Source organism: Trachypithecus francoisi, unplaced genomic scaffold, assembly GCF_009764315.1.
Source record: "Trachypithecus francoisi isolate TF-2019V2 unplaced genomic scaffold, Tfra_2.0 Contig01440, whole genome shotgun sequence".
In the NCBI taxonomy this organism is placed as follows: Eukaryota; Metazoa; Chordata; class Mammalia; order Primates; family Cercopithecidae; genus Trachypithecus; species Trachypithecus francoisi.
The window spans coordinates 27,885,600-27,908,295 of NW_022681431.1; the positions used below are offsets into that span (position 1 = coordinate 27,885,600).

General features: G+C 36.0%; 1 protein-coding gene across 2 annotated transcripts in view; it reads right to left on the reverse strand.

Moving 5' to 3' along the window:
• Positions 1 to 480: 480 nt before the first annotated feature.
• ADAM2 (ADAM metallopeptidase domain 2) overlaps positions 481 to 22,696 on the reverse strand; it is a 107,406-nt gene continuing 85,190 nt past the window's right edge. Inside the window, exons 16-21 of one of the 2 annotated variants that reach the window (XM_033231957.1) lie at positions 19,161 to 19,344; positions 12,809 to 12,886; positions 12,461 to 12,599; positions 9,615 to 9,774; positions 1,580 to 1,643; positions 481 to 811 (exon numbers count right to left, since the gene is read on the reverse strand). In XM_033231957.1, coding sequence (XP_033087848.1) covers positions 1,610 to 1,643; positions 9,615 to 9,774; positions 12,461 to 12,599; positions 12,809 to 12,886; positions 19,161 to 19,344 — 595 coding nt within the window. In that variant the 3' untranslated portion in view covers positions 481 to 811; positions 1,580 to 1,609. The remainder of the gene's footprint in view (positions 812 to 1,579; positions 1,644 to 9,614; positions 9,775 to 12,460; positions 12,600 to 12,808; positions 12,887 to 19,160; positions 19,345 to 22,696) is intronic. The other variant, XM_033231961.1, reaches the window with a different exon arrangement.

Below are 22,696 nucleotides of genomic sequence, written 5' to 3' on the forward strand. Positions count from 1 at the left end.
CATGTGGAATATATCAGTAAATCTTTCACATGGACTTAAAATATGTATTTTGAAGTTGTTGTGTATATCTAATAGATCATTTTTGTCTATCGTGTTGCTCAAATCCTTAACTATATTTGATGATTTTTCTACTTCTCTTTTTGTTCTATCAATATTTGCTTCGTACATGTTGAAGTTATATTAAAAGTTGTAAAATATTTTAACTATAATTATTATAACTTCATAATAACTTGACCTTTTGCATTAGTATACATTCTTCTTTTATCTCTACTAATGCTGTTAGACTTAAAGTCTATTTGCTTTATTTCGTAGAAAGTTCTTGTGGTGTATATTTGTTCATCCTTTACTTTGAATGTTTGTATACCTGAAAATGTGTCTTTTTTCAGCAGCATATGGTGAAAAATTTTTCCAAATTTTAGGATCATTGTCTTTGATTAATTACAGACCATGACACTATAACATAACAACATATCATTGCAATTTGAAATATAACAGTGGTTTTTAACGATGGTACCACCTCATTACATTATGGTATTTCCTTATACCATGCCCCTACTGACAGAATTAGTGTCTACTGACCAACAGAAATAGTGTGAGATAACTTTAAGAAACAGAAATTTGTAATGTAAAACTCATTATCATGCATTTTTAATAAGCAAATTATCTGTGAAATTATACAAATATACATATATTTTCTGGTCAAATTAAAAATCACAATATGCAGGTTTGAGTCCCAGGAAACCAGGCAATGTACATTCTTTTTTTTTCCACTTTTTTGTGTCCATCCATCGCAGATAATTACTCTAGAAGACTGAATAAATGAAAAAAGTCACCTTTATCAACAAGTAAGTTACAATGACAGCTAGTTCAACAAATAGCATGCAAGTAACCTTATTGCAAAGTAGACCTATATCATGCAATTTATTTTTAGCCAACATTTTAAATACACAAATGCTAAAGAAGTAAAATTAACTAGAGAAAAGAATTTAAAAATAACACTGTAAGAAATTTTTAAGTGAAAAATTTCAGTATCATTTATATCTTGATCATGTCTATTATAAATTCTGAAAAATATAATTCTGAAAAATATTCTTCAAATTATATTATATATAGCTATATGACTGTCACTACTTAATATGTATTCATCTATACATTCTCTCTCTTTCTCTCTCTCTTCCTCCCCCCCGCCAACCCCCTATCCATAAAATATTTGGAACTCACTCATGTCCTTTGCAGGGACATGGACGAAGCTGGAAGCCATCATTCTCAGCAAACACACACAGGAACATAAAACCAAACACTGCATGTTCTCACTTATAAGTGGGAATTGAATAAAGAAAACACATGGAAACAGGGAGGGGAACATCACATACCAGAACCTGTCAGGGGTTGGGGGCAAGGGGAGGAAGACCATTGGGACTAATACCTAATGCACATGGGGCTTAAAACCTAGATGATGGGTTGAAAGGTGCAGCAAACCACCATGGCACATGTATACCTATGTAACAAACCTGCACAGTCTGCACATGTATCCCAGTACTTCAAGTAAAATAAATTTTAAAAAATGAAAGAAACTTACAGTGATATCATGGCATCTCTGTTGTCCAGACTACCCTTTAGGTTCACTCTCACTTTCCGGTGGCCTGCATATTAAAAATAAAAATAAGATTATACTTTCTTCAGGACGATTTTACAAACCTCTGTATTATCTATCAGTCTTGAAACAGTTCTGAATTTTTATCTAAGAACTGGGTTCACCCATTATTTGAGAATACCCTATCACTAAGAACATCTCTGCCCTGGTAATCAAGACTAATAATGCACATCTTTGCATCACTGAATATGAAAAAAAGCACAGTGATATATGTTTACCTGAAAATAAACTTAGATCACTTTTATATTCATAATATTATTGGTTAAGTATCTTTAAACTTTTTTGCTATTCGTTTTCAACCCTATTAATTTCCATTCATTTTACTAGCTATGTTTTCTTCCCTAAAGATATTTGATATCAGTTTTTCCATAATAGTTATCCAATATAAGAAAACCACTTTAGCATACTTAAGTATTGACTAAATTATGACTAGTTTAGGTGCTGTATATTATTTCAGCAATTTCAAATCAACTTTTAAAATATATTCCCTCCTCATTTACATTGCCATATTATTTTAAGTATTTTAATGAAATTCAATTCATTTCAAGTAAAATGAAGGACATAGTTATATAACTCCTAGGCAGAAATCATTTTATAGCATTTTCCTTGAAAATAAATAATCCAGTTTTGATGTTTACTTGTATTCTTGTAGCATATATTCAGATATTTTTATTTTTAATAACAAGTTATTTGTTTTATATTTTCTGTAGAATAGATGTGGCTATCATCTAGATTTTTAGTCTTTTATTACATATTAATTTTTAATCTTTTTCTACTTCTAATTGCTTGTGTTTCCATTTACATTACTACCAAAAAAAAGCTAAATTACTTTCCTGGGTTTTCCTATTGCCTTTCATTAAAATAGGATAAAAATTCACTAAGAGATATAAATATTACAAAGTTATTTAAGTATTATTAAGTTAAAATACATATTTCACAAGATCAAATAATAAAAGAAGGTAATAAATTTAAAGATAAACTTTAAACTTTCATGGACAGCTAAACTTTAACTAATCTTGCCCCTAAAAAGTCCAGATTCTTATACGATTAAAATTGTCATTTTTTTAAGTTAAAAAAATTAATATGCAATTTATTAAAGTTATAAATAAAAGGAAAAACCTAGTTTGTCCTTACACTTTTAATTTCAGCTTAAATAACTTATTATTTTAATTATAGATCTAGAAAATTTGGCAGTCATTTCTAAGAAGGCTCTGATCAATTTTGGTCTCGTTTATGAACTTACTCCTTTAAACTTTTGTTATTGCATTATTCATCACATGTAATATATTTGCTTAACTTCCTAAGTATAATTGGTTGACAAACCTTCTTTTTTTAATTATACTTTAAGTTCTAGGGTACATTTGCACAACCTGCAGGTTTGTTACATATGTATACATGTGCCATGTTGGTGTGCTGCACCCATTAACTCGTCATTTACATTAGGTATATCTCCTAATGCTATCCCTCCGCCCCTCTTCCCACAATAGAACCTGGTGTGTGATGCTCCCCTTCCTGTGGCCAAGTGATCTGATTGTTCAGTTCCCACCTATGAGTGAGAACATGCTATATTTGGTTTTCTGTTCCTGCCATAGTTTGCTGAGAATGATGGTTTCCAGCTCTAGAAGACTGATGGCATTTCTATGCATCCATGTCCCTACAGGACACAAACTCATCCTTTTTTATGGCTGCATAGTATTCCATGGTGTATATGTGCCACATTTTCTTAATTCAGTCTGTCACTGATGGACATTTGGGTTGATTCCAAGTCTTTGCTATTGTGAATAGTGCTGTAGTAAACATATGTGTGCATGTGTCTTTATAGCATCATGACTTATAATCCTTTGGGTATATCCCCAGTAGTGGGTGGCTGGGTCAAATGGTATTTCTAGTTCTAGATCCTTGAGGAATCACCACACAGTTTTCCACAATGGTTGAACTAGTTTACAGTCCCACCAACAGCGTAAAAGCATTCCTATTTCTCCACATCCTCTCCAGCACCTGTTGTTTCCTGACTTTTTAATGATTGCCATTCTAACTGGTGTGAGATGGTATCTAATTGTGGTTTTGATTTGTATTTCTCTGATAGCAGTGATGATGAGCAGTTTTTCATGTGTCTGTTGGCTGTATGAATGTCTTCTGTTGAGAAGTGTCTGTTCATATCCTTTGCCCACTTTTTGATAGGGTTGTTTGTTTTTTTCTTGTAAATTTGATTGCATTCTTTATAGGTTCTAGATATTAGCCCTTTGTCAGATGAGTAAATTGCAAACATTTTCTCCCATTCTGTAGGTTGCCTGTTCACTCTGATGGTAGTTTCTTTTGCTGTGCAGAAGCTCTTTAGTTTAATTAGATCCCATTTGTCAATTTTGGCTTTTGTTGCCATTGTATTTGGAGTTTTAGACATGAAGTCCTTGCCCATGCCTATGTCCTGAATGGTATTACCTATGTTTTCTTCTCGGGTTTTTATGGTTTTAGGTCTAACATTTAAGTCTCTAATCCATCTTGAATTAATTTTTGTATAAGGAGTAAGGAAAGGATCCAGTTTCAGCACTCTACTTATGGCTAGCCAATTTTCTCAGCACCATTTATGAAATAGGGAATCCTTTCTCCATTTCTTGTTTTTGTCAGGTTTGTCAAAGATCAGATGGCTGTAGATGTGTGGTATTATTTCTGAGGACTCTGTTCTGTTCCATTGGTCTATATCTCTGTTTTGGTACCAGTACCATGCTGTTTTGGTTACTGTAGCCTTGTAGTATAGTTTGAAGTCAGGTAGCATGACGCCTCCAACTTTGTTCTTTTGACTTAGGATTGTCTTGGCAATGTGGGGTCTTTTTTGGTTCCATATGAACTTTAAAGCAGTTTTTTCCAATTCTGTGAGGAAAGTCACTGGTAGCTTAATGGGGATGGCATTGAATCTATAAATTACTTTGGGCATTATGGACATTTTCACAATATTGATTCTTCCTATCCATGAGCATGGTATGTTCTTCCATTTGTTTGTGTCCTCTTTTATTTCACTGAGCAGTGGTTTGTAGTTCTCCTTGAAGAGGTCCTTTATATCCCTTGTAAGTTGGATTCCTAGGTATTTTATTCTCTTTGAAGCTATTGTGAATGGGAGTTCATTCATGATTTGGCTCTCTGTTTGTCTGTTACTGGTGTATAAGAATACTTGTGATTTTTGCACGTTGATTTTGTATCCTGAGACTTTGCTGACGTTGCTTATCAGCTTAAGGAGATTTTGGGCTGAGACGATGGGGTTTTCTAAATATACAATCATGTCATCCACAAACAGGGACAATTTGACGTCTTCTTTTCCTAACTGAATACCTTTGATTTCTTTCTCTTGCCTGATTGCCCTAGCCAGAACTTCTAACACTATGTTGAATAGCAGTGGTGAGAGAGGGCATCCCTGTCTTGTGCCAGTTTTCAAAGGGAATGCTTCCAGTTTTTGTCCATTCAGTATGATATTGGCTGTGGGTTTGTCATAAATAGCTCTTATTATTTTGAGATACATTCTATCAATACAAATTTATTGAGAGTTTTTAGCATGAAGGGCATCTATTGAGATAATCATGTGGTTTTTGTCTTTGGTTCTGTTTATATGCTGGATTACATTTATTGATTTGCGTATGTTGAACCAGCCTTGCATCCCATGGATAAGCCCACTTGATCATGGTGGATAAGCTTTTTGATGTGCTGCTGGATTCAGTTTGCCAGTATTTTATAGAGGGTTTTTGCATCGATGTTCATCAGGGATATTGATCTAAAATTCTCTTTTTTGGTTGCATCTCTGTCAGGCTTTGGTATCAGGATGATGTTGGCCTCATAAAATGAGTTAGGGAGGATTCCCTCTTTTTCTATTGATTGGAATAGTTTCAGAACGAATGGTACCAGCTCTTCCTTGTATCTCTGGTAGAATTCAGCTGTGAATCTGTCTGATCCTGGACTTTGTTTGGTTAGTAGGCTATTAATTATTGCCTCAATTTCAGAGCCTGCTATTGCTCTATTCAGGGATTCAACTTCTTCCTAGTTTAGTCTTGGGAGAGCGTAAGTGTCCAGGAAATTATCCATTTCTTCTACGTTTTCTAGTTTATTTGCATAGAGGTGTTTATAGTATTCTCTGATGGTAGTTTGTATTTCTGTGGGGTCGGTGGTGATATCCCCTTTATCACTTTTTATTGCATCTATTTGATTCTTCTCTCTTTTCTTCTTTATTAGTCTTGCTAGCAGTCTATCAATTTTGTTGATCTTTTCAGAAAACCAGCTCCTGGATTCATTGATTTTTTGGAGGGTTTTTTGTGTCTCTATCTCCTTCAGTTCTGCTCTGATCTTCATTATTTCTTGCCTTCTGCTAGCTTTTGAATGTGTTTGCTCTTGCTTCTCTAGTTCTTTTAATTGTGATGTTAGGATGTCAATTTTAGATCTTTCCTGCTTTCTCTTGTGGGCATTTAGTGCTATAAATTTCCCTCTACATACTGCTTTAAATGTGTCCAAGAGATTCTGGTATGTTGTATCTTTGTTCTCATTGGTTTAAAGGAACATCTTTTTTTCTGCCTTCATTTCGTTATGTACCCAGTAGTCATTCAGGAGCAGGTTGTTCAGTTTCCATGTAGTTGAGTGGTTTTGATTGAGTTTCTTAGTCCTCAGTTCTAGTTTAATTGCACTGTCATCTGAGAGACAGTTTGTTATAATTTCTGTTCTTGTACATTTGCTGAGGAGTGTTTTACTTCCAACTAGGTGGTCAATTTTGGAATAAGTGCTATGTGGTGCTGAGAAGAATGTATATTCTGTTGATTTGGGGTGGAGAGTTCTGTAGATGTCTATTAGGTCCGCTTGGTGCAGAGTTGAGTTCAATTCCTGGATATCCTTGTTAGCTTTCTGTCTCATTGATCTGTCTAATGTTGACAGTGGGGTGTTAAAGTCTCCCATTATTATTGTATGGGAGTTTAAGTCTCTTTGTAAGTCTCTAAGGACTTGCTTTATGAATCTGGGTGCTCCTGTATTGGGTGTATATATATTTAGGATAGTTAGCTCTTCCTGATGAATTGATCCCTTTACCATTATGTAATGGCCTTCTTTGTCACTTTTGATCTTTGAAGGTTTAAAGTCTGTTTTATCAGAGACTAGGATTGCAATCCCTGGTTTTTTTTTGTTTTCCATTAGCTTGGTAGATCTTCCTCCTTCCCTTTATTTTGAGCCTATGTGTGTCTCTGCATGTGAGATGGGTTTCCCAAATACAGCAGACTGATGGGTCTTGACTCTTTATCCAGTTTGCCATTCTGTGTCTTTTAATTGGAGCATTTAGTCCATTTACATTTAAGGTTAATATTGTTATGTGTGAACTTGATCCTGTCATTATGATATTAGCTGGTTATTTTGCTCGCTAGTTGATGCAGTTTCTTCCTAGCATCGATGGACTTTACATTTTGACATGTTTTTGCAATGGCTGGTACCTGGTGTTCCTTTCCATGTTTAGTGCTTCCTTCAAGATCTCTTGTAGGGCGGGCCTGGTGGTGACAAAATCTCTAAGCATTTGCTTGTCTCTAAAGGGTTTTATTTCTCCTTCACTTATGAAACTTAGTTTGGCTGCATATGAAATTCTGGGTTGAAAATTCTTTTCTTTAAGAATGTTGAATATTGGTCCCCACTCTCTTCTGGCTTGGAGAGTTTCTGCCGAGAGGTCTGCTGTTAGTCTGATGGGCTTCCCTTTGTGTGTAACCCGACCTTTCTCTCTGGCTGCCCTGAACATTTTTTCCTTCATTTCAACTTTGGTGAATCTGACAATTATGTGTCTTGGAGTTGCTCTTCTCCAGGAGTATCTTTGTGGCGTTCTCTGTATTTCCTGAATTTGGATGTTGGCCTGCCTTCTTAGGTTGAGGAAGTTCTCCTGGATGATATCCTGCAGTGTTTTCCAACTTGGTTCCATTTGCCCTGTCACTTTCAGACACACCAATCAGATGTAGATTTGGTCTTTTCACATAATCCCATACTTCTTGGAGGCTTTGTTCATTTCTTTTTACTCTTTTTTCTTCACACTTCTCTCTTTTCATTCATTTGATCTTCAATTGCTGATACTCTTTCTTCCAGTTGATCTAGTCAGTTACTGAAGCTTGTGCATTTGTCACGTATTTCTCATGTTATGGTTTTCATCTCTATCAGTTCTTTTAAGGTCTTCTCTGCATTGATTATTCCAGTTATCCATTCATCCATTCTTTTTTCAAGGTTTTTAGTTTTTTGCGCTGGTTACATAGTTCCTCCTTTAGCTCTGAGAAGTTTGATCGACTGAAGCCTTCTCTCAACTCGTCAAAGTCATTCTCCGTCCAGCTTTGTTCTGTTGCTGGAGGTGAGCTGCATTCCTTTGGAGGGGGAGATGCACTCTGATTTTTTGAATTTCCAGTTTTTCTGCACTGCTTTTTCCCCATCTTTGTGGTTTTATCTGCTTTTAGTGTTTGATGATGGTGATGTATTGATGGGGTTTTGGTGTGGGTGTCCTTCCTGTTTGTTAGTTTTCCTTCTAACAGTCAGGACCCTCAGCTGTAGGTCTGTTGGAGTTTGCTTGAGGTCCACTCCAGACCCTGTTTGCCTGGATATCAGCAGCAGAGGCTCCAGAAGATAGAATATTGCTGAACAGCGAGTGTTGCTATCTGATTCTTGCTCTGGAAGCTTCATCTCAGGGTGTACTCCACCGTGTCACGTGTCGGGTGTCGGTCTGCCCCTAGTGGGGGATGTCTCCCAGTTAGGCTACTCAGGGCTCAGGGACCCACTTGAGCAGGCAGTCTGTCCGTTCTCAGATCTCAACCTCCATGCTGGGAGATCCACTGCTCTCTTCAAAGCTATCAGACAGGGGCATTGACCTCTGCCGAGGTTTCTGCTGCTTTTTGTTTAGCTATGCCCTGTTCCCCGAGGAGGAGTCTACAGCGGCAGACTGGCCTCCTTGAGCTGCAGTGGGCTCCACCCAGTTCGAGCTTCCCGGGGGCTTTGTTTACCTACTTAAGCCTCAGCAATGGTGGGCACCCCTCCCCCAGCCTTGCTGTCACCTTGCAGTTAGATCTCTGACAGCTATGCTAGCAATGAGGGAGGCTCCAAGGGCGTGGGACCCTCTGGGCCAGGTGTGGGATATAATCTCCTGATGTGCCATTTGCCAAGACCCTTGGTAAAGTGCAGTATTAGGGTGGGAGTTACCCGATTTTCCAGGTGTTGTGTGTCTCAGTTTCCCTTGGCTACAAAAAGGGATTCCCTTCCCCCTTGTGCTTCCCAGGTGAGGCGATGCCTTGCCCTGCTTCAGTTCTCGCTGGTTAGGCTGCACATGTCCGACATGCCCCAGTGTGATGAACCCGGTACCTCAGTTGAAAATGCAGAAATCACCTGTCTTCTGTGTCACTCACGCTGGGAGCTGGAGGCTGGAGCTCTTCCTATTCGGCCATCTTGGGCACGCTGCCCAAATTGCAATTACTATATATGTATATATGTATGTGTATGTGTGTTTGTGTGTGTGTGTGTGTGTGTGTGTGTGTATAATTTTTTCTTTTTTGAGTCTCAGTCTCTCTTTGTTGCCTTGGCTGGAGTCCAGTGGCACAATCTTGGCTCACTGAAGCCTCTGCCTCCCAGGCTCAAGTGATCCTCCTGCCTCAGCCTCCCGAGCAGCTGGGATTATAGATGCATGACACCAAGCCTGGCTTTTTTTTGTATTTTTCTGTAGAGATGGGATTTCACTGTGTTGCCCAGGCTGGTCTTGAACTCCTGGCTTTAAGTGATCCACTCACCTTGGTCTCAGAAAGTGGTGGGATAACAGGTGTGAGCCACCACCTCTGGCCATTAGTTATTCATATATGAGTTATTAAATTCTCATATAAAGACAATAACTGAATTTGAATTATTACTCATTACATCTACCACATTGCTATTTATTGACTATGTTCATAAATTATACAAATAACAAATCTTAAATATGAAATCAACGTACTCATCGCTTGAATAGTCCTCAGTTCTCCATTTTTTCCTTTGGAAATAAACTTTCACCATTATAGCAATCAGTACACAGAAAATAATAAAGAAAGGAATGAATAAGAAAAATGGCCATCTCATTGGTTTGGAATGGTAAACGTTCTCCATGTAGCGCCTTTCTAGGAGAGAAAAAAATCACAGATTTGAAAGCAAGCACCAGAAATATAGTAAAGATGTTTCTGTATTTTACTAAGTCTACCAGAATAGAACCTTTGAACAATTTAATAATTTTAAAATTAACATATTTTATATGAAATAGATAGCTTGAAAACATAAGTGCCCAAAGTGACTCTTGTAACTCTTTTTAAAATGGATAGCTATATATCATGGGCTAATATTTTGCTGAGGATTTTTATATCTCTATTCATGAAGAATATTGTTTTGTGATTTTCTTCTTTGTTGAGTTCCTTGTTTGAATTTGGCATCAGGATTATGTTTTCCTCATACAATGAGTTGACAGGAACTTCCCCCCTACCGTTTTCTGAAAATAATATTGCTTTCTTTCAAGAATTTGGTTTGGTTCACCTGTGAAACCATCAATGCCTATAATTTTTTGTTGTTGTTAATTTTTTTTTTTTTTGGTGGTGATTTAAAAAATAAACCCACAGATTAAGAAGATGTGTGGTTTCTGACTTTTTGTTTATGCCCTTTGGTTTATAATCCAAATAGTCCTTTTCACATCTGACTACCTTTATCAGCCTGTTTCTTGCCTGTAGTTGATTGTAGACCAATGAACATATATGCTACCTTGATCACTTTCAATCTGAGCTAATATAATTCCTTTGAATTTCTCATGTATCAAATAAAACCACAATCCATTAAACAAAGACCACACTCACAAATTTCTTTGACATATGCCTTTCTCTGTATTGGATCCTGTGAGGCTGTTATGAAATTACCAGTTTAAAATTCTTAGTAGCCTTATTGTTTGAAAGTTTTTATGATGCATTTACATAAAATACTTAGAAGCCCTTTTGTATGGATGAAAGAGTCTCTAAGAGATATCAACTTAAGTTTTCCTGAGATTTTAACAGAGGTGTTTACAAAGGCCTTGCTTAATTTTGATTTGAGATAAAATTTTATTGCTCTTATCTCAAATTTGGCCTTTCATTGTTTCTTACTTTAAGAAACTTGCGGAGAATGAAAATTAGTTTTACTTTCAAACCGATAAAATCCTTGCATGGACCAATGTCCTAGAGAGTCTCATTAATGTTTTTTTCCAGTCATTTCATAGTAGGTATGAGTTCAATTTTCCACATTACCAAAGGCAGCAGTGATGCCTAACAATTTACCACTTCATAATAATGGTTTCACTTTCTGCAACGTGTTTTTAAACTGTCCTTGAATTGCTCACCAACTTCAACATGTACTAAGACTTCAATAGTTTCCTGCCTTTCTATCTTCCATGCACTATCCAATTTCAAAGCTAAGGCCACATTTTAGATTTCTATTACACAACATATCAGTAGCTAAATTTTTTAAATTATTTATTGCTGTATAAGAAATTACCTCAATGCTTAGTAACTTAAAACATTCTATTTTGCTCACAATTTTGTTGGTTATGAATTTGAGGAGGGCTTATTAGATGGTTGTATTTTTGTTTCTGAGTGCAATCAAATTTCAGATATTGCTGATAATTTTCAAGAAGTGAATGAGAGAATGAGATTTCCAGGAATGAGAGAAGTAAGGATTCCAAAATACCTAGATAGGGTCTGTAGGAAGACCATGAGAGTCCTAGAATGTTAGTTCTTCATATTTTGTTGATCAATCATACCACTAAAACCAACCTGGAAAGGAGTGGTCTCCACTGCTCATTGGGAAATGGCATGTGTGTGCATGAATAGAAACAATTAAGAGCAGCCAATGGGAAGATAAGCTAATTGTTGTTAGTAAAATGGAAATAGCTTGAAAATACATTAATTACAAAGTTTTAAACTTACTAATCTATTACTATATAACATAAAATATAATATTTCCAGATACTGGAATTAATGTGGAAACTACCTATGACTCAAAATTAGAAAAACGGCTCTAATTGTATGTACATTTAGATTTTTATGTCAAAGAAATGTCCTAGCCCTAAGTATTATTGGATATGCCAGTTAACTTCTTGCTTTCTCTAAAATTCATCTAGGCTTTTCCTCTGCTTTGATCAATATCACAGGGAGTCACACTACCCAAGTTCCTTGATCTGCTGTCTTCCAGTCAGTTTTTATCACTGGGAATCACTGAGTAAAATTTGGAGGATTCGAAGAGTAAAAATAGCTCTGATATTACTCCCCCTTCCTCACCAGCATCACCAACAGTGACTGTATATTCTCTATACCTCCAGTTCATGCTGGACAGTAACTCTCCCTGTGGTTCCAATCCCGCTATACATCCCTGACCAGAGTTATATATCATGCTAAATAGCCCAGATTCTGATTCTAGTAATACCACCTCTTTTTATTGTCCCTCTAACCCTAAAAAGTGGTAGTCATTTTCTGGGTTGCCTCACCTTTCTCTGATTATCATCTCATCTATGCAATTACCAGATGCCTTACACTGCGTTCTTTCTGTTTGAAAGACTAAAGTGATTTGTGTCTTTACACCTGGGTTCTGACTGATATATCATATTTATAACACATGCTACATATGTTGTAATATATTACTCTCTGGAAGTGGAAGTAAAACATACATATTCGTATGCAGTTTAATGTCCAAACATAGTCTAGATATAAATTGGTAGACAAAATATTATGTTATTAAATTTAATAAATTCAAATTATGTTTTAATTATATTTCTGATATATTATTAATACTTACCAGGGAGCCTGGCTGGTACAGCTACAAGTGGAAAATTGCCACTGTCAATACTCCCACCAGGCCATGTATCTGATTGAACTGAGCAATCTGGAGGTAAATATGAAGCACTACAGTGACAGTGCTTTTTGTTATTGCATACCTAAAAGAAGGAGAAATATCACCTTATAAGATAAGCAACTAGATTTATATGTGTTCAAGTAGAATTATAAAATAATATGTATCTCAGATAAGGCCAATTTTCCTATATGTTGTGTATGGTGAGTGTGTGTGTGTGTGTGTAGCAATGCATTTAGTTTCCTAAAATTAGACTCAATGATTTCTATTTTCACCTCATAGTATGCTACTTACGCCTCTATGGTTGCATTTGTCTGTAGTACAATCATAACCCAAGTATGAAGAACTCACACATCTTTGATTCTTGCAAACCTGAAAAGGATGAGCAAAAATAAGTTAATTGACATGCCATCTAGAGTTGCTATTTAATTAAAAGCATTCCATACCATACCATATTACCATGAACTAATAATTCTTAGCAACAAGAATTAGAATACTAACAATGAACAGTTAATGTATTGAGCTACTATCTTTCCAGCACTAGATGAGACACTGATTATCTAGGAGTAAGCAAAACAATAACAGCTTCTTCCCTGCTTAGACTGGGATAGCAGGTACAAATATGAAATGAGTAAAACATAAATAAGTATGTAATAAGTGCTGTAATGAAAAAATTGACTTATGAAAGCATAAAATACAGGAAATGTGTCAAATATTTGAGAACAGTAAAACCTTCTCATTGAGCCCTGATGATAGATCAGAATTAATTGGTATAGAAGTAAAAGACAGAGTATTATAAAAAAGAAATAATATTTAAAATGATTCTGCCTTGGAAGAACATATTGAACCTTTGAGAAATCTAAAGGGCAGTGTGGCCATTCAGTCATTCATTAAATACATATTTGAGTGCTACATATGTACCTGGCCCCAAGAAGGCATCAGTGAACAACACGAATCTCATCTTGTTCATATCATAACAAAGAGAGAGAAACAAACAAAACACTTGATATTATATGAGAGAAGATATTTATTGGCATGATTGTGTAGAATCTTATATTCTTCATGAGCAAGTTGGACAAATACAGCAATTTGCTGAATTTACATATTGGAAGAGGGAAAGCTGATAAAAGTAGGTTTTGGAAAAGACAATGGAAAGGGCAATAGCCTGAAGATGCAAAGTTAGAACGTCACTGCTGTGGTCCACAGAAATGATAACTCTACAGTGAAACTGAGTGGCGATGAGGATAGAAACCAGTAGATGTATTTGAGATAGAAAGTTTAAACCAGCTGAGCTGGAGAAATACACATAGGAAAAAGAGATGGATGAATGACACCAAGGATTCTGACTTGTTTAATTATCTTGCTGGTAGTTAAATCAACTGAGATAAGGAAAGTTAAGCATAAAGACAAAGGTTTAGTAATTGTTTTCACAGATCTCTTTCGACCTATATCAAAGAATACTATGTTTCGGCCGGGCGCGGTGGCTCAAGCCTGTAATCCCAGCACTTTGGGAGGCCGAGACGGGCGGATCACGAGGTCAGGAGATCGAGACCATCCTGGCTAACACGGTGAAACCCCGTCTCTACTAAAATATACAAAAAATTAGCCGGGCGAGATGGCGGGCGCCTGTAGTCCCAGCTACTCGGGAGGCTGAGGCGAGAGAATGGCGTAAACCCGGGAGGCGGAGCTTGCAGTGAGCTGAGATCCGGCCACTGCACTCCAGCCTGGGCGACAGAGCGAGACTCCGTCTCAAAAAAAAAAAAAAAAAAAGAATACTATGTTTCAAAAGAACAAAAAAGGTTTGATGAACTCATACAAACACCCAAAGCGACTAATGGTAAGCCCAAGAACATGTAATTGGAAATATTTTTTACTTTAAAAGTTTGCTAAAGAATATTGGCAATATTTTGGGAGATTTTTTCTCTTATAATATAGGATCATAACACACTCACTTTTAAAGTCAGAGAGTTAATCTGTTCACATAGTTTTTGCCCAGTATTATTGAGTATGAAAAAATACATTTTTGTGTTGGAGAATTATGGCAATGCATACCTCTGTTTAAGATTTACAGGGAAATGGACTAATGATGAATAGATGGCCAGGTTATCTTGGATGGCTGTGGTACTAGCATAAAAAGTACTAGCTCTGGATACTGTATACAGATTAGTGCTGCTGTAGTTATAAATCTATTCTGTTAGCATGCTTCCTTCACATCTAACTACAATTTAAATAGAGAAGTTAGATATATAATTTGCAGAGCTATTGTCCAGAAAAAAGTAAACCTAATTCTCAGAACCATTAAATATATTAACTGTCTAGAGAAACAAAAGTTGAGGAAGGGTTGTTGGTATTACTGGTACCCTTTTTCTGCAATGAAGTGCTGTTGTGGTTTTTGGTTTTGTCTGTTTGGTTTTTGTTTGTTTGTTTGTTTTTGCTTTAACATGCCTGTGGCAGAGTGCCTAACTTCAGTTGCATCATGCAAGAAGTTTCGCTAGGGAAAAATTGCATCCAAATTAAGAAACTAGCTAAAAGAAATTAAAATTATTTATAACCATATAGCAATAGTAATATTAGATAAAAAATACAATTCTTTTTTATTCTTCACCGAACTCTCTAAAACAGATTTATTTTTGTTCTGAGATCAGAATCATAATGCAGCCTCCTTTATTGTCATTAGGCAGAAGAGGTTCCTACAGAAACCCTCTTGTTATGGAGGGACTAAAATACTAAGGGAAATAAAATCTGTACATACTTTTTTTTTTTTTTTTTTTTTTTGAGATAGGGTCAGTCTGAGTCTGTTGACCAGGCTGGAGTGCAGTGGCATGGTCTCAGCTCACTGCAGCCTATGCTTCCTGGGTTCAAGCAATTCTCATGCCTCAGCCTCTCAAGTAACTGCGATTACAGGTTTGTGCCACCACGCCCAGTTAACTTTTGTATTTTCAGTAGAGATGGAGTTTCGCCATGTTGGCCAGGCTCATACTCTTTTTTTAAAGGCATAATTGTTGCAGAGATAAAAATCATTTTTAGGTTCAGAAAATGTGAAACAATGTGATTCCACAAAAGCAACTAAAACTGAAGGCAGTGCTCCTCCAGTGGCCACCGATGGCCCAGCATTTGGATTTAAATGATCATTTGCACCCTACAACAGTGGCGAATTCCAAGCAGGTTATATCAAACTTTCAATAAATAGTCTGGGGAGGTCCATCAGAAAAATGGTGATATAGGAAACAAAACAAAATCTGGCTGAAATAACATTATAGGAGCTCCGCCACCAGTCAAAGGTCTATAGCAACAAGTAAAATACTGAAGAACACATTGTCACAGTCAAAATGGTAGAAAATGTTATGGCATTTTTGTCTGAATGAGGCAGCAGCTAGATTCTCAATCCCTTCCCTCAAACTGAAGGATGCAGCACAGATCTTATTGGCAATATTCTAACTTGTCTGGTAGCTGCCTTAAGGACTGGTTTTTGATTTGCCTAACTCAAATCTCAGATGGAAAGAAGCAGTATAGACTGCTAGGGAAAGCTGCAGGGAGAGTAACATTTGCAGACACCTGGGGCAAGAGATTATAGTAGAGACATAATTGCAGCTCCCACAATACCCACAGTGTCATGGGAGGGACCTGGCGGGAGGTATTATGGTGGCAGGTTTTTCCCATGCTGGTCTCCTGACAGTGAATAAGTCTCATGAGATCTGACGGTTTTATAAAGGGCAGTTCCCCTGCACACACTCTCTTGCCTGCCTCCATGTGAGATATGCCTTTGTTCCTCTCTTCTGCCATGATTGTGAGACCTCCCCAGCCATGTGGAACTGTGAGCCCATTAAATCTTGTTTTCTTTATAAATTACCCAGTTTTAGGCATGTGTTGATTAACAGCATGAGAACAGACTAATACAGTAAAATTGGTATCAGGAATGGAGTGCTATACCCAAAATGTGGAAGCAATTTTGGAACTGGGTAACAGCCAGAGATTGAAATCATTTGGAGGGCTAAGAATAAGATGGGAAAATGTGGGAAAGTTTGGAACTTCCTAGAGACTTGTTGAATGACTTTGACCAAAATGCGCTTAGTGATATGAACAATGAAGTCCAGGCTGAGGTAGTCTCAGATGGAAATGAGGAACTTGTTGGAAACTGGAGAAAAGGTGACTCTTGTTATGTTTTAGCAAGGAGAGTGGCAGTATTTTGCCCCTGCCCCAGAAATCTGTGTAACTTTGAACTTGAGAGAGATGATTTAGGCTATCTAGCAGAAGAAATTTCTAAGCAGCAAAGCATTCAAGAAGAAGCAAAGTATAAAAGTTGGAAAAATTTGCAGCCTGATGATGCAATAGAAAAAAAGAACCCTTGTTCTGGGGAAAAATTAGAGTCTGCTGCAGAAATTTGCATAAGTAATGAAGAGTCAAATGTTAGTCATCAAGACAGTGGGGAAAACATCTCCAAGGCATATCAGAGACTTTCATGGTAGCCCTTCCCATCACAGACACAGAGACTTAGGAGGCAAAAATGGTTTCCTCGGCAGGGCCCAGGGTCCCCCTGCTCTATACCACCTCAGGACTTGGCACCCTGCATCCCAGCTACTCTAGCTATGGCTAAAAGGGTCCAAGGTACAGCTCAGCCCATAGCTTTAGAGGGTGCAAGTAATAGTAAATCCACCGGAATAGTAAATCCACCACCTCATTAAAGCATAAATTTCACAGGACCTATAAAACAGTAAAACACACACACACACACACACACACACACACACACACACAAAGAAAAACAAGGTATTTAGGCTAGAAATAGCATGAAAATGGGGCAATTAAACAACCTGCCACCTTGCCCAAGTTTGTAGAATGGCTCTGTTCCGTGAAAGTTCTTTACTAATTTCTTTAGTATTATCTGAACTTTGGGGTCAACCTGAATATAAAGCTTATGGTCATCCCAGATCCTTTCTGAGTATGCATCTTTCCTAGGCCTGTGTGTGGTTTTTTAGTTTCTCAGATACATGGTTGATTTAAAATGTATTATTTTTCCAACTCATCCCATCCTCATCCTAGTGTTCTTAAATGGCTACTTGATGAGACATCACTTTTGTCATGAACACTGTGGCAGGGTATTGCCTGTCATATATTCTTCATCCCATTCACTAACTGTGGATATAACCGGAGTTCCAATCAACCATTTTGAAGGCAATATGAAAGAGGGTCACAAACAAGATCTATAGCTAAAAACTGGACTGAGTCTGGATCATTGATGACATAATGGCACCCAGTAACTGCACTGGATGGACAAACTCCAAAATTACTTTGTATTATGGGAAAAAAAATAACTACCAACTATTTAAGCCACTCTTGGTGGTTCCCATTTCCTGTGCAATTCCTACCTCACATAACATATTTTAACCTGTTTAGAAACAACGGAGAATTTAAAATGTAAGATAGTCTTGAGCATTAATTGGTAAGAAGTTTTCAAACTAAATTTAATGAAAGCAAATGTGTTGCACTATTTTTTAAATGACTTACATTTTGTGTGAGAATTTGGAATGACAATTTTTTTATTTATATACGCTCTTACTTTCTAATTTTCTAAATGAATATTAGTAAAGTTAGTATAGCTTTCCTTTCCCTCTTTTCTTCAATAAGGGGCTTACTGTATTGTGTTACTTATTAAGCCAGAGAGGCTTTATAATTTAAACACGAGACTAATTTGACCTTGCACCTCCTTATGTATATATGTGTTTGTATGTAAGTAGTTCATATTTCATATAATAAAAAAATCTCGGAAGGCAAAAACTATTGATATATATGCATGGCTACCATTTGAGTGCAAAGTAAGAAAGATAGATATGTAGATAGATAAATATTCTACAACTCCATATGTGTGTGCATGTCTATGAAAAATTGATGGAAGGTTCCTAAAAATAAAAAGCTATTACATCTCAGATATGTGACTTTGATTGATTTTTTCTTTATTCTGTGAGTTTGTTTATTATTTTTGTCAGTAAAATGGGCATATATTATTTTAATGGCTATTTTAAAATAATTATACCAAAAGATAATTTATGACATTAGATGTATTCTCTATGTAATATGAGATAATTTAATAAAATACAGTAAATGAACAATGCAGTTCTCAAATCAGGTAATACACACATTTCAATGAAAAAAGTACTAAATAACCAAAGAAATAGTCATAGCAATGTCATCTATGCATGATTGCAAATATTTTATTCTTTTAATGTTTGTTTTTTTCCTGATTTTCTGTATTGAATATGCACTTAAATTCTGAGAGAAAATACTAATTATGTATCATTTAAGAACAGAGTCTAGGCCAGGTGCAGTGGCTCATGACTGTAATCCCAGCACTGTAGGAGGCTGAGGTGAGTGGATCACCTGAGGTCATGAGTTTGAGATCAGCCTGGCCAACACGGCAAAACCCCATCTCTACTAAAAATATAAAAATTAGCCAGGCATGGTGGTACCGCCTGTAATCCCAGCTACTCAAGAGGCTGAGGCAGGAGAATCATTTGAACATAGGAAGCAGAAGTTGCACTGAGCAGAGATCACACCACTGTACTCTAGCCAGGGCGAGAGTGAAATTCGTCTCAAAAAAGGACAAAATCTAAAATATTAGGAAATTATTTGGGAATAAAAGACTACCTACCTTATTTGGACCACAAGAAGTTCCATCTTTTATCCACATCTTTTGACTGTCTTCATGATCACTGGCAAATTCCACAGCAACGCAGAGATGTCCACTTATATTGGCATAAATAATAGTGGCTCTTGGAATTGGTAATAAAAATTCACCTGCATATTTACATATTAATTTTCCGCACTGCAGATTGCTATAATTTATCCATAAATAAGAATTATTAATTTTAATTTAGAGAAGTACAGTAATATAATTTCTAAAATAGATTTAAATAAAGTATTCAAGGTTTGCAAGAGAATATACACAATTCATTTTAAAACACCAAAAAAAAAGGGCCTTGCCTAAATTGCCAATAATAACTGAACATTTTAGTAATTATGATCTAAGGTTGGTGCAAAACTAATAGTGGTTTTTGCCACATTTTTAATGGCAAAAGCCGCAATCGTTTTTGCACCAACCTAATATTCCCTAGTTAGTCTGACAACTTTTTTTGTGACTCCTTCACTTTCCTTTGAAACTGAAACAAAATCAAACCCAAGCTCAAATGAATTTAACATCTGTTCACCTTTTGAGTGATTTTAAAAATGAAGATTTCAAGGTCACTCACATTAATTAACAAAAATAATCACTGATTAATACTACAGGGTTATCGCTATATATATCACATAAGGTAGTATGTCCTACAGATTAATGTGAGCATTTGCCTATAGTACATGCTGCAAACCATAAGATTTTTATTTGGCCCTTGCATCCTGTTTGGAATCTTAAATGCTACCACATGACCATTGCTACATCAGAAGATTCAGGAAACCATGGAGGCAGAGTGACTAACCCTAGATCAAGTACATATGTTGAGATAGACAACATATGTTATCTAAATAGCCTCCTAATCAGCAAAATCTCAGCAGTGATGAAAATCTAGATGTCTTCGAGCAGTTTTCTATGGTCTGAACTTTTCTCCCTTTGGTCAAAAGAAGACAACGAAAATGGGCAAACCAGCCCCTGAAGTGGTCAGGCGTCATCGAGCAAGGACTTGGAGTTGATAAAAGTTGTTCTGCACTCATAGTGCACACACCTGTTAAACATTAAGTAATTTCATAGAACATCAACCTTAGGCAAAGCCATTCTGCGACCATGAAAGATTAAGAAAATAAGCAAGTTCACTTCATAGATCATGTCTGAACACAGAGGAGAAACAAACATTGTCCAAGCCACAAATTTACTGGACATTCAACTAATATGTGTGACTATTGCTTCTTTAGCAATTACAGCTTTAGCTTCACTTTAGTCTTCCCTCTTCATATATAAGATTAAGATACACAATCATACAATTATTAATATCTCTACTTTAAAACATCTAATTTACAGCAAATGTTTATTTCCTGAAACCTTCCTAAAAATCACCTAACTCGAGTCCAAATCTCTAGAACTGGCATGCTCCACAATTTCTCGTAATGTGCATTCTCACCACTCAACATGTAAAAAAACCCAACTTGTTCAACTTCAGCTGCCTTCTTGGTGGTCTTTGGCTGGAAGGCATTGTAGTAAGGTAGGAGTGTAATCTAAAACACACATGCTTACACTTTGAAGGCACTGGAATGTAACCAGAAAAGGAAGGACTATATAACTGAGTTTTAAGAATGGGAACTGTAGCACCAGATATTCTGTAGATGTGGCTTTGTTTAATAATTTATGAAAGCACATCCAAGGTTGAAGATTCTTAGCTTGAATAATCCAAGACATAACTAAAATACAGGCCTAATATCAGTTAGTTGACTGGAAACTTAGACTGAGAAGTAAAATCTGAATATAAATTTCAGATTTATATGCAGCCTGAAACCTGGATGACTACTGAACTAATTAAGCATGTGTGGTGAAGAATCCAGGGAGCACATAAAAAGCATCTCCTGGAAGCATAAAGAAATGAACAATGTTTTCAGCTCCTGCTCAGAGATTTGGTTTGTAGTTTGAGTCTAGCGATGTTAAATCTCTTCCATTACAAAATTCTAGCCTTCAGAAAAGCCAAAGTGAATGCAATTTCCATTATGTAATAGTCATATTATATGATACAAAGTTAAAAATATGCTAAACATACAAAGAAAAAGTGAAATATAACATAGAGGGCCCATACATGACTAGATATCAATACCAATACTACCCAGACATTGCATTCAGCAGAGAAGCCCTTTAACGCAGCTAACATAAAAAGCATCAATGATGCAAAGCAAAATGTAGTCAGAATAGCTAGACGTTTTCCTTTAGTAAGTATATACTTTAGCAGTTACAAAACAAATTTCTGTGCATTTGAAACTTGAGTATATGAGGAAGCAACTTGTCTACTAAGATGTACTTTATGGTACTTAATTAGAATTTGAATTATTACTAAGTTCATATCTTAAATTCAGAGATTTAAATAAATGAATATGTGCTACATGTATGTGCATATATGAAATGCATGTTCTAGCTCTGTTGACTGAGAAGGTTGAGAGGTAATGAGAAACAGTAGACATGCAGACTACTGGTGCTTAGGTATTTATTTTCAAATACCGTCTTCTAAGAAAAAGAACCAAGGCTCCTTGGATAAATAGTTGAATCCAGAACAGAAGTAGAAGTGCAATGCAGCCTATGACATCTTTTCATGTGCTGGAAAAATTTGGAAGTTATTAAAAAGTCATACAGACTTTTGAAAAGGACACATTAACCAACTCAAAGGGATTTCCAATAGTCAAAATTAAGATAATTTGAGAAAGTATCAAAATAAATAATGATAGTAATGTATTCTATCCTATTAAATAAAATAACAATTACTGTGTCTAAACTGATACACATAAATATATAGATAAGTAAATAAATAAAAGTATAGAAGTAACTACTTCTTCCTACAGTACATTTCTAGCTAATAAGGGCAAAGTCAATAATACAGTTAGAAAATCACTAATGGATTTTAAAACTAGTTAAAGTGTGAGGAGAAACGGAATATGCCCAGGGTCTCAATACAACTCCTCCAAAATTACATGTTAAACCCAAAAAGAAAACAGTAATTTCACAGCTGAAAGATTTAGAGAATAATGACTTTATAAAAACATTTAATCTAAAATGTTCAGTACTGAAAGAAAATGGCACATACCTTTACAAAAATCCAGGGTACAACAACATCACTTCAGTGACAAACATGCCAAAATGTATAACTTACATATAAGTATGAAAAATTTCAAAGAAATCTAAATTGTGGGAAAATTCTTCAAATTACTTAACCGATAGTATTTTTAAAAAACTAATAAAAAGAAACAAATAAAAACAAAGAAGTTCCAAATGAAAGAACTCTAAAAATACATTATGAGTAAATATAAATATCTGACACTGGGTTTGTTCCTGAACAAGGAAAATAGCCTAAAATTACTCAGAACAATAAATGAAATGTCAATATGAACCATGTTTGATAGCTATAATAAGTTATGTAAGAACATATATTTATTTTCAATATAAACACACTGATATATTGAGGAATAAACAAGCACAGTTTTCATCTTACACTCAAACGGTTC